This window comes from Oncorhynchus clarkii, unplaced genomic scaffold (assembly GCF_045791955.1).
Source record: "Oncorhynchus clarkii lewisi isolate Uvic-CL-2024 unplaced genomic scaffold, UVic_Ocla_1.0 unplaced_contig_5665_pilon_pilon, whole genome shotgun sequence".
NCBI lineage: Eukaryota > Metazoa > Chordata > Actinopteri > Salmoniformes > Salmonidae > Oncorhynchus > Oncorhynchus clarkii.
In genome coordinates this window covers 377-18481 of record NW_027260022.1, presented here as the reverse complement: position 1 = coordinate 18481, position 18105 = coordinate 377, and the positions used below count along the sequence as shown (strand labels likewise).

Genomic DNA, 18105 nt, shown 5'->3' with positions numbered 1-18105 from the left:
TCTAACGAGCGCAGTCTGTAGTTGCGTGTTCACAGCTGGTCTCTCCTCAGTCAGTCATCCTGCAAGCGTCCTGTACCACCACACGCACTGTACACTAGATCCTGGACTTGATCAGAAATGTTTTTCTGTAGATCGGCTTGGCGGAGACTGGGGCTCCTGGCACGAATGGCAGTCGCCCTGCCTTTATCCAGAAATGGTGAGTGGATTAGAAGTGGTCCAATTTGATGGAGTATATTGTATTAGTTTGGGGAATTTTTATATTAAGCGTTTGTTACGTCCTGGCTGACGCGTCACGCGTGCGTGACGTGGGGATTTACGCGAAGGTCAATGCAATTACAGTTGGTTTTAATGACCGTCTGTGTAAACAGTTGAGCTTGATTTTATACATTTGGATGGTTTGTCCAACATTGGGTGAATTTTGTATGCAAAGTTTCAGGATTTTTCAATCAATGCAGTTTCCTTCAAATTGCGCGACATGTATGTACTTTATTTATTCCGGGATGATCCACTGCGCCATTCTTTACTAGTTTTTGAAAAACATTGCAAGAAAAGTTACATGTAATCATTTCAATCTTACATTATTGCTGAGCGCTTGTTGAGGCAGTACGCCCCCTTTTCCGTTGGGGAGGTGTGTCCATGTCCACAAAGATTAGAACATGCAGCTCTGCACATTTTAGTTACGAAACAGCGCATCCCCGTCCAAAAACGACATAATCGGTGTTATGTAACATCCAAGCATCAAGTGCATGTATTTATCTGATATATATCCCCTAAATCGTTGTTTTTTTGAAGGCTAAGTGGAGATGTCGTAGTCTATATGATGTCCTATGGATATTCTTCACGTGTGATGGTAGCGCGTGTATAGGGATAGGGGTTGTGTGAATATAGTAATTTGGATTGGCCTATAACAGCCCTACTTGAATTCGACCTGTCGAGTTCTGCAGAGGCCTCAAACTCTATAATCCAAATGGATCGTGATGTTGTATTCATTCTCCCCAGACTCATCAAAGCGTTTTGTCAGGGAGAGGGAACATGTTATTGTTGAGTTAACAGCTCTGTGTGGGTTTGAGTCAAAGCAAGGAGAAGCTTTGGGTTGTATTTTTAGTGCAGCTACTTTCCCATGCACGAGCTTCATCGATAGACTGGTTCTAGTCTGGCTTCATTCCGGAACTAGAATCCCTGTTTGCTTTGTTGCTTAAGGAATTTGCCCTGAGGGAGATCTGAACAGGGCTGGTTTAATTTCCTGTTTTATAAATGTTAGAGCCTCTCCAACCTCTCCGTGTTTTGACACTAGGATGGATGTATATCCACCCTGGTCTATGCTTCTAGCTGTAGATATGCAGACATGCATATAGACATGCATTGTAGCGGTAGCTTAATCCTCTGTGTATATCCACCCTGATCTACAGCTAGAAGCGTAGACATGCATTGTAGCGGTAGCTTTATCCTCTGTGTATATTCACCCTGATCTACAGCTAGAAGCATAGACATGCATTGTAGCGGTAGCTTTATCCTCTGTGTATATTCACCCTGATCTACAGCTAGAAGCATAGACATGCATTGTAGCGGTAGCTTTATCCTCTGTGTATATTCACCCTGATCTACAGCTGGAAGCGTAGACATGCATTGTAGCGGTAGCTTTATCCTCTGTGTATATTCACCCTGATCTACAGCTAGAAGCGTAGACATGCATTGTAGCGGTAGCTTTATCCTCTGTGTATATTCCCCCCCTGATCTGGATTATATGTAGCTGACTAATGATTTATTGATCACTAGTCAGTCATGACTAGGTCTATGTCAGGGCAGATGGGCCTCATGGTTAGGCTTTGGGCCTACATAGGGGCGGGCATTTCTTCATGCATGTATAGTCCTGTGTGTGACACTGCTGTGAATGGTCTCTATTCAGCTGGAAGGAATCGGTGGGTTGGTTGTGGGGGGGGTTCAATGCTATTGTGCTATGATTGGCTGTCAGGGAGGAGACTGGAATCACGCGTGTCTGTGACACGTCTGACCTCTAGCTCAGCTTAACTGATTAGTGCCTAGCTACCTGTATAAATAACCGGGCCTTCACAGGTACAGACAGGAGGCCACTTGCCGTGTCATGGGATTAGAGAGGGCAGCAGAGTAGCTCTGGGTCAACCAGGATCGACGTCTGGTAACCACTGATGGCTGTGTTTTTGAGGAACGTTTTACTGGCACTGACTGTTGTGATTTGTCTTGTCCTACCTTAGTTGAATGTATTGACTGGGCGTCTCTCTGGACCAGAGTCTGCTAAATGGCCTCTATGTAAAAGGTGGTTGGTTTTTATATTTTTATATTTAACCTTTATTTAACTAGGCAAGTCAGTTAAAAACAAATTCTTAATTTCAATGACAGCCTAGAAACAGTGGGTTAACTGCCTTGTTCAGGGTCAGAACAACAGATTTTTACCTTGTCAGCTCAGATTCAATTTAGCAACCTTCTGGTTACTGGCCCAACGCTCTTACCACTAGGCCACCACTAGGCCACCACTAGGCCACCACTATCAAATCAAATTTTATTTGTCACATACACATGGTTAGCAGATGTTAATGCGAGTGTAGCGAAATGCTTGTGCTTCTAGTTCCGACAATGCAGTAATAACCAACAAGTAATCTAGCTAACAATTCCAAAACTACTGTCTTGTACACAGTGTAAGGGGATAAAGAATATGTACATAAAGATATATGAATGAGTGATGGTACAGAGCAGCATAGGCAAGATACAGTAGATGGTATCGAGTACAGTATATACATATGAGATGAGTATGTAAACAAAGTGGCATAGTTAAAGTGGCTAGTGATACATGTATTACATAAAGATGCAGTAGATGATATAGAGTACAGTATATACATATACATATGAGATGAATAATGTAGGGTATGTAAACATTATATTAGGTAGCATTGTTTAAAGTGGCTAGTGATATATTTTACATCATTTTCCATCAATTCCCATTATTAAAGTGGCTGGAGTTGAGTCAGTGTGTTGGCAGCAGCCACTCAATGTTTGTGGTGGCTGTTTAACAGTCTGATGGCCTTGAGATAGAAGCTGTTTTTCAGTCTCTCGGTCCCAGCTTTGATGCACCTGTACTGACCTCGCATACTGGCCACCACTAGGCCACCACTAGGCCACCACTAGGCCACCTGCCTCCCCTGTGTGTGTGTGAAGCACTAACTATTGGTCAGAGTTCTGGGATGTTATGTAGGTTGCTTCGGTCATCTATGGAGCTGATAAGATTCATGTATCTGATCAGCTCACTGACGTGTTACATGGGGTGCCATTGACCTCTATCGGGGGGGGGGGGGGGGGGGGTGAGGAGTCAGCATGGTAGGGTACATGTGGTGCCATTGACCTCTATCGGGGGGGTGAGGAGTCAGCATGGTAGGGTACATGTGGTGCCATTGACCTCTATCGGGGGGGGGGGGGTGAGGAGTCAGCATGGTAGGGTACATGTGGTGCCATTGACCTCTATCGGGGGGGGGGGTGTGAGGAGTCAGCATGGTAGGGTACATGTGGTTCTGTTGACATCTATTGGGGGGGGGGTAGATGAGGAGTCAGCATGGTAGGGTACATGTGGTTCTGTTGACCTCTATCAGGGGGGGGTGAGGAGTCAGCATGGTAGGGTACATGTGGTTCTGTTGACATCTATTGGGGGGGGGTAGATGAGGAGTCAGCATGGTAGGGTACATGTGGTTCTGTTGACCTCTATCAGGGGGGGTAGATGAGGAGTCAGCATGGTAGGGTACATGTGGTTCTGTTGACCTCTATCAGGGGGGGTAGGTGAGGAGTCAGCATGGTAGGGTACATGTGGTTCTGTTGACCTCTATCAGGGGGGGGGGGGGTGAGGAGTCAGCATGGTAGGGTACATGTGGGTTCTGTTGACCTCTATCAGGGGGGGGTAGATGAGGAGTCAGCATGGTAGGGTACATGTGGTTCTGTTGACCTCTATCAGGGGGGGGGGTGAGGAGTCAGCATGGTAGGGTACATGTGGTTCTGTTGACATCTATTGGGGGGGGGGTAGATGAGGAGTCAGCATGGTAGGGTACATGTGGTTCTGTTGACCTCTATCAGGGGGGGTAGATGAGGAGTCAGCATGGTAGGGTACATGTGGTTCTGTTGACCTCTATCAGGGGGGGTAGGTGAGGAGTCAGCATGGTAGGGTACATGTGGTTCTGTTGACCTCTATCAGGGGGGGTAGATGAGGAGTCAGCATGGTAGGGTACATGTGGTTCTGTTGACCTCTATCAGGGGGGGTAGATGAGGAGTCAGCATGGTAGGGTACATGTGGTTCTGTTGACCTCTATCAGGGGGGGGGTGAGGAGTCAGCATGGTAGGGTACATGTGGGTTCTGTTGACCTCTATCAGGGGGGGTAGGTGAGGAGTCAGCATGGTAGGGTAGATGTGGTTCTGTTGACCTCTATCAGGGGGGGGTGAGGAGTCAGCATGGTAGGGTACATGTGGTTCTGTTGACCTCTATCAGGAGGGGTAGATGTACCCTACCATGCTGACTCCACATGTGGTTCTGTTGACCTCTATCAGGGGGGGGGGGGGATAGATGTGTTCTCTGCAGAGCTACAGGATGAAATGTGATACTCTTTACGTGGAGGGGAGACAGGTGCACACACACACTCTCTCAACCAGAGACAGGTGAACACACACCCAGACACAGGTAAACACACACACCTCTTATAGAACACATATGTTGCTCACACACTCACCCAGAGATGGGTGTGGAAACACACACACACACACACAGACCTCATGAGCGCACACCACAGAGGCACTACTTATAGAAAAGTGTCTCTTGTTTTTCCCTGTAGGCGCCCCTCTGCCAGACCTTTGCATTCTGGGACACATGTTGAACTTTGAACCTAGTCCCCTGTACACCACCACAGTACAGTTATATTCCTGGTGTTTTCTACTCAGGGCTGAATGTATACATTCATCTATAGAAGTCCTTTACTAGTCTCTAATGGACTTAACAGGCAGAAGTAGACAGCAAAACACGGCCACGATTTCCTGTGTCGTTGACTGGTTTTATGTCGTTTCTATGGTGTCGTTTCTATGGTGTCGTTTCTATGGTGTCGTTTCTATGGTGTGTGTATGTGTTCTGTGTGTGATTTTTAGGGAGTGTTTGGGTGATTGTGTCGCAGAGGAGAGGATCTTTGGTCCAGGAAGGACGAGGTTTTATTTATGTCTGTGTTCTAAATACACCACCATTGCCAGTGTTGATAGGATCAGGCTATTTAGCCTGAGGAGAGCCAATCCTGTCAACCCTGGCAGTCTGTTTACTGAAGACTAGGCTCCTGCTCTCCACCCAGCCCTACTGGCCATGTGGACCATGCCACCCCACACAACAATAACAACAACCACAACCCATTATGGAGATTTATGGTCTAATCTCAAATCTCTATTTCTGCATTTGGGTCTTTCTTTAGTGTTGTTAATATGATGGTTCTGTGAAGATGATTCAGTGTCCTACAGTGTGACAGTGATATTACATCAGCTCTAACCACTAGGCAGGGTAGCCAGGTGTCTACCACTATCGCCAGGTGGGTAGGGTTGGTCTGTCTGTTGGTCCATTTAACCAGGCTCAATCAACAACAGAAACTACTTGAAATTATTTCAAATATTATTTCAACCCTGGTCTGGACTAGGATGGACTGGGATTGGTTGGCTAGTCACGTTTTAGCTTGGTAGGATGGACTGGGATTGGTTGCCTAGTCGCGTTTTAGCTTGGTAGGATGGACTGGGATTGGTTGGCTAGTCACGTTTTAGCTTGGTAGGATGGACTGGGATTGGTTGCCTAGTCGCGTTTTAGCTTGGTAGGATGGACTGGGATTGGTTGCCTAGTCGCGTTTTAGCTTGGTAGGGTTGTCTGGGATTGGTTGGCTAGTCACGTTTTAGCTTGGTAGGATGGACTGGGATTGGTTGGCTAGTTGTGTTTAGCTTGGTAGGATGGACTGGGATTGGTTGCCTAGTCGCGTTTTAGCTTGGTAGGATAGACTGGGATTGGTTGCTTAGTCGCGTTTTAGCTTGGTAGGATGGACTGGGATTGGTTGCCTAGTCGCGTTTTAGCTTGGTAGGATGGACTGGGATTGGTTGCCTAGTCGCGTTTTAGCTTGGTAGGGTTGTCTGAGATTGGTTGGCTAGTCACGTTTTAGCTTGGTAGGGTGGTCTGGGATTGGTTGGCTAGTTGTGTTTTAGCTTGGTAGGATGGACTGGGATAGGTTGGCTAGTTGCGTTTTAGCTTGGTAGGATGGTCTGGGATTTGTTGGCTAGTTGCGTTTTAGCTTGGTAGGATGGACTGGGATAGGTTGGCTAGTTGCGTTTTAGCTTGGTAGGATGGACTGGGATTGGTTGGCTAGTTGCGTTTTAGCTTGGTAGGATGGACTGGGATTGGTTGGCTAGTTGCGTTTTAGCTTGGTAGGATGGACTGGGATAGGTTGGCTAGTCGTGTTTAGCTTGGTAGGATGGACTGGGATAGGTTGGCTAGTCGTGTTTAGCTTGTTCAGCTCTGTCCAATAAAAAACTAGCATTTTCCTTACTGTCTGAGTAGATGAACAAAAAGTATACGTCTAGCTTTTTATTCATATATTTACATGCTTTAACGTTTGTATATATGTAGATCTCCCTCTGTATCTACAGTACCTGTCAAATGTTTGGACATTGACTCATTCAAGGGTTTTTCTTTATTTCTATTATTTTCTACATTGTATAATAATGAAGACATCAAAACTATGAAATAACACACATGGAATCATGTAGTAACCAAAAAAGTGTTCAACAAATCTGAATATATATTTTAGATTCCTCAAAGTAGCCACCCTTTGCGTTGATCATAGCTTTGCACACTCTTGGCATTCTCTCAACCAGCTTCACCTGGAATACTTTTCCAACAGTCTTGAAGGAGTTCTCATATATACTGAGCACTTGTTGACTGCTTTTCCTTCACTCTGCGGTCCAAACCATCTCAATTGGGTTGAGGTCGGGTGATTGTGGAGGCAAGGTCATCTGATGCAGCACTCCATCACTCTCCTTCTTGGTCAAATAGCCCTTACACAGCCTGGAGGTGTGTTTGGTCTTTGTCCCGTTGAAAAACAAATGATAGTCCCATTAAGCGCCAACCAGATGGGATGGTGTATCGCTGGTTAAGTGTGCCTTGAAATCTAAATAAATCGGTGTCACCAGCAAATCACCATCACACCTCCTCCAAGCTTTACGGTGATGGCTGCTACTTTGAAGAATCTTTCAGACAGGAACCTTGACCATTTTTGGTAAACTAGTAAACCGCCTTTTTTGAGATCTTCATTATCCACAGTCTTTGGTAGCTCTCTCTTCCGGTCCGTCCCCTAACCGTGTCCCCCTCTCCACTGGGTCTCCTCACAGTGGTTCCAGTGCGGCAGATGTCCGTCGGGATCCCCGGTGGCTCTGCCACCAACGTGGCGTACGCCGTTCTGTGTGGAGGAGGCCTCACTGCCGCTGTGGTCTACGTAAGTACTGATTCAAGATCGGTTGTGTGTGTGTGTGTACCTAATGTTAAAGGATAAGGCCTGGGCAGTACATGCTGATCCTAGATCAGATTTGTGCCTGAAGTGCTCCATCTACTCAGAACCGTATTCTTATTTGAGTATCACCCTAGACACTGATCTTAGGTCAGTTTTTTGTTTTTGTTTCCTCCCATAATGGTGATCTGGAGAGCAAACACTGAAGTCTGTGCCTGAAGGTTATATAGTTTAATTTCAAGCATTTTGACATTAAGTATTGATTTTTCCTGACTCAGATCAGTTAATCCAATTCATTAACATGACACATGACCCCAGGCCAGTGGTTTGGTTAGGGAACATGATCCCAGGTCAGTGGTTTGGTTAGGGAACAATGCATGACCCCAGGCCAGTAGTTTGGTTAGGGAACAATGCATAAACATTAGGACACATGATCCCAGGCCAGTGGTTTGGTTAGGGAACAGATCCCTTTTTACCTTTATTTAACTAGTAAGTTAAGAACAAATTATTATTTTCAATGACGGCCTGGGTTAACTGCCTGTTCAGGGGCAGAACAACAGATTTGTACCTTGTCAGCTCGGGGGTTTTAACTTGCAACCTTCCGGTTACTAGTCCAACGCTCTAACCACTAGGCTACCCACTTGACCCTCTACCTGTAGAGAACAGGCTACTCTGGTGAACGGAGGTCGTTTTTAAATAAAGTTTGATGAAAACTGAATGTGTGCAAGATCACATAATGATGGTGTTCTACAGGACCCAATATAATACCGTAGTATCACGTTACTGTAGGATGAAAACCCCACCACATTTTTCTCTTATGTGGCTGAAACTCAACAGCACTCGCCTCAACTAGGAACAGTACACAGGTAGGCTATGGTTCAGTTAAACACCTGCTCTGTAAATCTCTCACGCACAAATATCATACCACCCCCCCCCCCAAAAAAAAATGCTAATCTCCACTTGTAATGATGAGAGGTTAGCATGTCTTAAGGGTATGATATAAAATGCTAATCTCTACTTGTAATTGTATTGATGAGAGGTTAGCATGTCCTGGGGGGTATGATATAAAATGATAACCTCCACTTGTAATTGTAATGATGAGAGGTTAGCATGTCCTGGGGTTATGATATAAAATGCTAACCTCCCCCTGTAATTGTAATGATGAGAGGTTAGCATGTCCTAGGGTTATGATATAAAATGCTAACCTCCCCTTGTAATTGTAATGAGAGGTTAGCATGTCTTGGGGGGTATGATATAAAATGCTAACCTCCCCCTGTAATTGTAATGATGAGATGTTAGTATGTCCTGGGGGGTATGATGTTGTTGTGTTACTTTCTCACTCATCATTATTCAGGATGGTCCGTAACCATGGTAGCATCCACATTACTATATCATATTTTATTCTTATTTACAATAACTCTAAAATTACACATTGTTTACCATTTTATTTCTATTGGGCACAAAATAATCTGGAACAACCAAAACAAAGTAGTTTAGTCACAAGCTTGACGCAGTCGTTTGGTGCTCTGAATATGGGACCAAATACTACACTTTTCACTACTTAACACTCATACAAGTAAAATTCCCCCAAAACTGTTAGTCCCCCCCCCCCCACCCTATTTTAGGGGGCCATGTACAAAAAGTTTTGTAATTTCTAAACGGTTCACAAGCAATGTACGGTCATGGGTATGTCTAGACTAGAGGAGTTCTAGGTTATGGATGGGTGGGTGTGGGAACTATTAGGTTCTACATAACTGGTAAATATTTAACAAAACCTGCCTTTTGATAAAATAATCTATATGTTGAAAGATAATGATTTAAAAAAATCCACTCTGAAACCTTATAACTGTATAAAATTGATTAGAATCAAAATTATAATCTGATGTGTGTAGTTTTAGTCGGAATTAGGTTAAACAATGTATCTGTATGGTGGACAAACACACTGAGCAGGGTGTAGCTTAGGATTTGAACTTGTATGCATTAAAGTGCAGGAGTACAGAGCCAAAACACACTTTTGAAGCTCACTGTATAGCCTTGTGGTAACTGTTGTCATGGAGAATCCTTACCGCAGCAGTGGAGCTTTTTAAAGACCGTTATACCAGTTCTACAGAGAACCGTTGGCAAGGACGTTAGCTTAGGCCACTCCTTTATTGAACACTACACTGTTACTTACTAGTGCTGAGGGAAGAGAGGATTCAGCTTCTCAACTAAGAGCAAGGCAGCCATTTTGAAATGCAGCTAGATTCACTTTGTGTTCTTTTAATTTGGCGTGTCCCTCCAACCTCTCTGTCTGTCTGTTCCATTCAGGCTTACAAGACAGTGAATGGTGACAGTGAGCGGTACAATGACCGACTCGCCGAGATGAACTCGAGGCCCAAGGGTGAGTTCTCAGTAGCCTACTGTCTGCACTGCCTCACACTCCATTGATCCACACTCTTGACATTCTACCAATAGACATGAGCCATAGAATTTAGAACCATAGAATGTAGAATCCTAGGGGAGTTCTAGAATTTGTACTCTCAGTATTCCAGAATTCCTCATCATAGTGGACAAGAATGGCCAGAGTTCTAGTGTCAGTTGGAGAAGGAATGTCTCATCAGAACGTTGCAACCATGACAATAATGTTTTTGTCCACACTAAGCCTAGCCAAAGGTTTTCTTTTGGCGTGGACCCTGTTTTGGCGCTGCCACCGACATGCCAGCATGGTGGAATGATCACTCTGAATGCGATTAATCTAGACTGTCAGGGCTGATTTCTGTCAGTGATTAATTGACCTGTCTGGGTTCCTGGGCCCTGTGCCCAGATTGCCTGATTGGTCTGTTGGGCTAAGCTCCTTGGTTCACATGGTGTCGCTGGGAGCTCTGATTGGTTCATGTAGAGTCTAGTTCTCTGTTCCTACCTACATTCACCCATCCTTAGTACACTAGGGGCCATACAGAGTATAGACAAACCCTAAACCTATATATAGACAAACCCTAAACCTATATATAGACACACCCTCAACCTATATATAGACACACCCTCAACCTATATATAGACACACCCTCAACCTATATATAGACACACCCTCAACCTATATATAGACACACCCCCAACCTATATATAGACACACCCTCAACCTATATATAGACACACCCTCAACCTATATATAGACACACCCTCAACCTATATATAGACACACCCCCAACCTATATATAGACACACCCTCAACCTATATATAGACACACCCTCAACCTATATATAGACACACCCTCAACCTATATATACACACCCCAACCTATATATAGACACACCCCAACTTATATATAGACACACCCCAACTTATATATAGACACACCCCCAACTTATATATAGACACACCCCCAACTTATATATAGACACACCCCCAACTTATATATAGACACACCCTCAACCTATATATAGACACACCCTCAACCTATATATAGACACACCCTCAACCTATACATAGACAACGGAGGTCATTTTTTATTTTTTGGACATCTTTTAGCGTGCCTGGGAGAAATGTAGCTTGAATGCTTTAGCAGATCCTGTCTCTCCGGCGCTGTGCTGATGGGAATAGAGTGCCATTTGAGACAGTGCTCTAGTCCTACCTGGCATGAAACATCTTACAACTTCCTGTCAGAACAAAGTGTAACCAACTGCCATTTCATGTGTTTGTGGTGGGGGGGGGGGGGGGGGCATTTTGTAGGCTTCGCTATTCGATCGCATCAACTTTAAATGAAATTCTACACCTCCCCTGACACACCTGGCACTGGTAGCCAGTTTGCTATTGCTAGCCAACAAACTTTCAATAACTAACTCTGATTTCTACACCTGGCCTACAGATATTCAACGACCTCTACCCCTTTTAAACATTCTAAACCTGTTTCCAAAATAGCTCCATAAGCTGGGCACACTTGAAAAGAAAAGGGTAATGTTGAGCTTTGGCTCCTGAACTTGGTCAGGGAACAATGCATTAACACACGATCCAAACAGCAGATGTTCTTACCGGCGTCCGTCTTATCTTTGCTTGCATATTATTGTGGTTTTAGTCTGTAGTATCGTTTACTCTGCACACATCTCCACACTGTTCAGACTAAAGCCACGGGAACTCATTCATTCCCTTCATTTGTTGGTCCTTTTCTCTTTTCCTCATTTGCATATATTTTGGTGTATTCCAAAAAGCTTGTTATTTTGTTTTCTGTCCTGCCTGCATGTTACGTTTGGATGTTTGCTCGTTGCTTAGTCTGTCACAGCTCTGTCGCCCTGAGTACCTGACCCCAAGTTCCTCGTCTTCTTAATTATACCGTTTACAACCAGTTGTGGCTACTGCTGTCATTCCTGGCTAATGAGTTGAGATCTTATCCTTGTTCGTGTACTTGGGTATACTTCTACAACAGAATGTGGCTGGACCTTTAGCTAGTCAGGGGCCCGTTTAAATACCAATACAGACCACCGTGGCTAATCAGTTGATACTTCTACAACAGAATGTGGCTGGACCTTTAGCTAGTCAGGGGCCCGTTTAAATACCAATACAGACCACCGTGGCTAATCAGTTGATACTTCTACAACAGAATGTGGCTGGACCTTTAGCTAGTCAGGGGCCAGTTTAAATACCAATACAGACCACCGTGGCTAATCAGTTGATACTTCTACAACAGAATGTGGCTGGACCTTTAGCTAGTCAGGGGCCCGTTTAAATACCAATACAGACCACCGTGGCTAATCAGTTGATACTTCTACAACAGAATGTGGCTGGACCTTTAGCTAGTCAGGGGCCAGTTTAAATACCAATACAGACCACTGGCTAATGAGTTGATACTTCTACAACAGAATGTGGCTGGACCTTTAGCTAGTCAGGGGCCAGTTTAAATACCAATACAGACCACTGTGGCTAATCAGTTGATACTTCTACAACAGAATGTGGCTGGACCTTTAGCTAGTCAGGGGCCAGTTTAAATACCAATACAGACCACTGTGGCTAATCAGTTGATACTTCTACAACAGAATGTGGCTGGACCTTTAGCTAGTCAGGGGCCAGTTTAAATACCAATACAGACCACTGTGGCTAATCGGTTGATATTATCCTTGTTACCTATTATAATGGTTTGTTTATAAAAAAACAGCTGTTTTCATTTAACCTTGACCTTAACCCTGCTCCAGGTGTTCCCTCTGGCTGGGAGTGTGTCCCAAGAGGCACCCCTATACCCTATTTAGTGCACTACATTTCACCAGGGCCCATAGGGCTCTGGTCAAATGTAGTGCACTATGTAGGGAAATGGGGTGCATCTTGGGATTGTCGCTGTGTCTGATAAGGTTACTAGCCGTCAAAGAAATCCTGGCTTCCTCCCTCTGTCCTTGTTCCCTCCATTTCTTGCCTCCCCCTGTTAATCATTAACGCCCTTGGACCAGAGATCTGTATATCAGGTCTCCACCCGAACGATGGGAGTTGTTGTCCCAATGGCGTGAAGGCAGGCGACGAGCTTCGGTCCAAAACAAGCCATAGAAACTCATTGGACTTATTTTGGACAGATTTTTGGCAAGAGTGACTCTCTGACGATCCTTAAGTTGACACCTAATGAGCTGCAGTTCACCTCTGTGGCATTAACAAGCTGTCAAATCCCCATCCTAGATTCCACTATTTCTCGCCGCTCTCTCAAAGGATCCGCGCTCTTTGCCCCTCTGACCTCCCTCCAATGACCTTTGAGGGCTTGTAATTGAGGAATAGGGATTTGACGTTTTTTTTCAAAGCCATAGGGGTCCTTTGCAGCTGAGCAGGTGTCACCAACCTGGTCGGAGCCCTAAACAACGAATGTGGTTTGCGTTGTCTTTGTTCAACTCTGAGTTCAACTCAGGATGACTGCTGACGCGAATGTGGCTCACCTTTTTATTTTAGCCAGCTACATTTCTATGCCAGTGAATCCTTCAGAAGGAACTTGCCCCGGGCAGGTTAACTATACTTATCCTGAATGAAGCGTTACAGATTAGAGTTGAGGACCGTTCCAATTAGACTTCCTCCCTCTGAGTGGATCATCTCTTTATTCTCCATATTCAAAGGAGACGACTGACTCAATATTTTATTAATCAACTGTTCTCGTGTTAAAAATTGCAAATTGTCTCCACACCGTGGTCTCCACACCATAGTCTGCTGAAATTGCAGGGTGACTTTTTTGTTTCATTTTTTTTTATTTAGTCAAACATGAAAATGTGTCACTCTGGCACATGGATTGATGTTTTAAAATTGTCAATGATGGGTTCGGTGTCTGACGGGTTCGTTCGGTGTCTGACGGGTTCGGTGTCTGACGGGTTCGGTGTCTGACGGGTTCGGTGTCTGACGGGTTCGGTGTCTGACGGGTTCGGTGTCTGACGGGTTCGGTGTCTGACGGGTTCGGTGTTCGACTAGTTATGTAGTTACAAGCCTGGCTTGAGCAGGCTCGAGGAAGTGACAGGTGCACAATCAATATCTACTTAATGGGAAAAGCCTGAGCTGGAATGTGAAGCTACCTGAAGCTAGCTCATTTCAGAAAAGCCTGAGCTGGAATGTGAAGCTAGCTCATTTCAGAAAAGCCTGAGCTGGAATGTGAAGCTACCTGAAGCTAGCTCATTTCAGAAAAGCCTGAGCTGGAATGTGAAGCTACCTGAAGCTAGCTCATTTCAGAAAGGCCTGAGCTGGAATGTGAAGCTACCTGAAGCTAGCTCATTTCAGAAAGGCCTGAGCTGGAATGTGAAGCTACCTGAAGCTAGCTCATTTCAGAAAGGCCTGAGTATATCTAGCTACGTTTGTAGTATACGTCTCAGGGGTTTCCGGAGGGTTCAAAGGTCAAACTGCGTCACACATTAGAAGGTAGTTAACTGCTTAGCAGAGGACTAATAACTGAAAGCAGTTTAAACTTAATTTAGTATTTTTCTCCGTGTTGGATCCACCTATCCTTTTGTTCCTGATCAGGATACTTTCTACCCAGAGACCAGGCCACATGGTACAATTTAGAATCTGTCTTTAGGGGATCGATGTTGGAATTGGACAAAACCCTGTACGGAGGGATAAGACCGTGTCCTCATCTTTCTCTCTTCCACTTCTCTCTCTCTCTCTCGCTCCATCTCCTTCCAGAAGCAGCACCAGCAGCAGAGGAAGCAGCACCAGCAGCAGAGGAAGCAGCACCAGCAGCAGAGGAAGCAGCACCAGCAGCAGAGGAAGTAGAATCCCCAGAAGAACCGGCACCAGTAGAAGCAGAGGTGTTAGCCGAGGTGGTCGCTGAGGCGCCTGCAGCAGCAGAGGAAGTCGTGGCAGAGGTCGCTGTCCTAGAGGCGGTTGCAGAGGTTGCTGCGGAACCAGAGGTCGTCGCAGTTGAGGAAGCGCCCGCAGTGGAAGTTGCCATGGTTACGGAAGAAGCTCCACCGGAGGCTGACGCAGAGGCCGTCATCGAGGACGTCGCAGATGCGGCTCCTGGCGTCGTGGAAGAGGTCGTTGCCGTGGAGGCCGCCGGTGAGGAAGTAGTGGCCGAAGTAGTGGCCGAGACGGCTCCCACCGCCCCTGAGGCAGAAGCAGCCCCTGCCGCCGAAGTAGCAGCATGAGGGGTCAAAGGTCAACCTAGAGGGGTGTGTTTAGCTGTGGTGTCCCTCTTACTACTACTACCCCCCCCCCCCCCCCTCTTACTACTACCCCCCCCCAACCCTACACCTGACCCCCCCCCCCCCCCACACCCCTCACAGGCCCCCTCTACACCCTATTCCCTATGTAGTGCACTACTTTCCCTGGTTTAAAGTAGCACCCTACGTACGGAATAGGGTACCTTTCTGGATCACAGCCCCCTATCTACTAGCACATGTTACAATAGGAAGCAGGAGGTGGACTATGTTCTGTTAAAGAACACTTTAGTTAGGTATGATGTCATGGTGACGGGGACAGCTGTCTCCTTTCTGACTCCTTTACACCACAGCTAAATACATAGCCGTTTCAGGTTTTTAAATCATTCCCGCTCTATTTGTCAAGCAATATGGTCCTATTTATCAGTGGGGACAGGAGTGTTTTTTTTTCTGGTCGGATCATGGTTGTTTGGGAAACTCCTGGCTCTGTTTTTCTGAGGAGTTCCTAGGTGTTAAAGGGGAAGTAAAGGGAGATATTGGATTTATGATGGTACATGTTGTCCTGACCCACAAACCTATGTGCCTCTGAAATAGCACCCTATTCCCTATATAGGGCCCATAGGCTCTGGTACATTGTCACTATATAGGGAATAGGTTGCCTTTTTTTGGACACTTCTAATGGAAAGTTTTCCCAAGTGGCCCTTAGAATTCAGGACAGAAAATGGCAACCTCTTTTCCTTCACTTTTGTCTGAATGACTTTGTCCCTTAAGATTCCAGATGGATGGTGGAGTTCTACATAATGTCAGTCTGCCATCTGGGCTTTGTTAAAGTTTGCAGTCCATTTTGACGATGCGTTGAATGTGCTCCAAATTCAGATTGAAAGGAAGGTCATGTTATGAACCTCGAGACGATAAGCACTTCAAGCAGGTTAAATGGTTATTATGCAAGTAATAAATATACCAGTCAGAGAAGCATTTTAATTGCTTTGTGAACTGCATCTTATTGTGAAATGTGACCAAAAAACTGCTAGCTCCTTCCTCCTCCCTGCTCTCTCCTCCTCCTCCTCTAAGTGCTGCTCACACCTCTCCCTAGGATAAGCTCTAGAAGGATTAGTCGGTGATGTCATAAAGCTCCGTGTTCCAGTGCCCAAATGGAACTCCCAGTGATCGGAACTTTGGGGATCAGTTGGTTCTGTGTCCTCACTGATCTCTTTATGACATCATATCTGTCTGATCCTTCTTATCACGTCCTAGACACTGTGCCAGGGAGAAGTCTGCCCCCACCAAGCACAGATAAGGGATCACTTTCCCCCCTGCCCCCAATGCTGAGCAAATAGGGCTGCAACCTGTGGTTCCGGAAGTGGATTCTCAACCCTCAAAACCCGTAGTGGTATCAAATATTAGCAATATTACTGTGCAACGTAGATGTTCCATTTTCAACCGAGATTACAAAACAATTTCTTATTGTTGATGTAGTGCCCATCGGTTATGAATGTTTAAACCTCTGAGAAATCACGTTTGTATTGTCAGTTTGTTTCAAAGAGCACCAAAGCCTCCACTCACCATGGAGCCTCGCGGTCTGTATTGTCCAATCACAAAGCAGATCCAAGTCACGTGATGTGGCGTCGAACAGATCACGTGACTTGGATCTGCTCTGTGGTTGGAAGATACTACAGCTATCGCGTACCATCATGTGTTCGCTAACAAACCACATTACTTGTATTCTGCTCTGTGATTGGATGACACAGACCCCCCCCCCCCTCTGGTACACTTTTATAAATACATTTTAAAGCCATTTCTAATCTTATCAATTATTGGTTCATCCTGTAGATTTGTGTAGCTTTTCATCATTTGAAACCTCAGTAAGCAGCATATATTTTAAACAAGTGTTTATACGAATAATTTGTGGCCCTGTCAGTTCCTGGAACCGTAACTGTGGGAAGAGGGGCCCGTTGCAGCCCTAGGAAGTGTTTCATTAAAAGCGGGGTCTTGGATAAGTGCTTGGTGGGAAGGGACTTCCACTAAAATACCTTGTTGTTTACAGAACCTCGAGCCTTTACCTTCAACTTCAAACCTCCTGTAACAAACTGTAGTCGTGCGTTTCTTCTTTACCTTCCTTACCTCCTAGTGGAACGTTTTTATCTAGAACAGTCCACTACTACTTTAATCAACCAACACTGTGTCGTAACCACGGTGACTGACACACAAACCAGCCAGGACTTACATGATGTAATGAAGCTGTCCAGGACGATGCTCCCAGGCTGCATCACACATTCCACTTGCCCTCCTACACACACACACACACACACACTACAACATCACTTGCCCTCCTACACACACACTACACATTTAATTGAATTATTTTACCTTTATTTAACTAGGCAAGTCAGTTAAGAACAAATTCTTATTTACAGTGACGGCCTCCACCGGCCAAACCCACCCCTAACCCGGACGAGGCCGGGCCCTATTGTGCGCTACGTTTCACCAGAGCCCTATGTTTGTGGCCTATGGGCCCTGGTTAAAACTAGTGCACTTTATAGGGAATAGGGATCCATTTGTGATGCATACACACATTCTACTAATACTGTCACACTGTTTTTTTTCCTTCAGCCAACCAATCATTCACCATCTCTCAATAGAACTTCAAAAAAGTCCAAACTTTGTTTTGTTAATTTAGTTTATTTGCGCCGATGCTGTTACGAGTCTGTCTTTTTATTTCCTAACTGTGAAAGGTCAACATTTAAGGGAACATTTTTATAATAAACCCAACGATCTCACTTCAACACTACTGTTCTATTCCTCTCTGACCCATCGACATTGGAAATGTTGTTCTGTCTGGAGATGGTCGCCATGGGCCAACTAATAACGCACCTTGACACCTTTTTAAGGAAATGTTTTCTAAAGTATCAGTGAAGGAGAGATTCAGGAAGCTGAAGTCCTTCAATAAAGCCGTTGTCAGTTACTTCTATTGCGTCCATTTCTTCTATTGTCTTAC

At 45.1% G+C, this 18105-nt stretch overlaps 1 protein-coding gene across 2 annotated transcripts; it reads left to right on the top strand.

Moving 5' to 3' along the window:
• Positions 1-20: 20 nt before the first annotated feature.
• Positions 21-15174, top strand: LOC139401035 (uncharacterized). Of its 2 annotated transcripts, none has more exons than XM_071145561.1 (4): positions 21-196; positions 7411-7514; positions 9834-9906; positions 14641-15174. In XM_071145561.1, exons 1-4 carry the CDS (start codon positions 118-120, stop codon positions 15096-15098), a joined length of 714 nt encoding a protein of 237 aa, XP_071001662.1. In that variant the 5' UTR covers positions 21-117; the 3' UTR covers positions 15099-15174. The 2 variants fall into 2 exon arrangements, with proteins under 2 accessions (XP_071001662.1, XP_071001660.1); XM_071145559.1 differs by having other exon boundaries at positions 14635-15174.
• The last annotated feature ends 2931 nt before the right edge of the window (positions 15175-18105 follow it).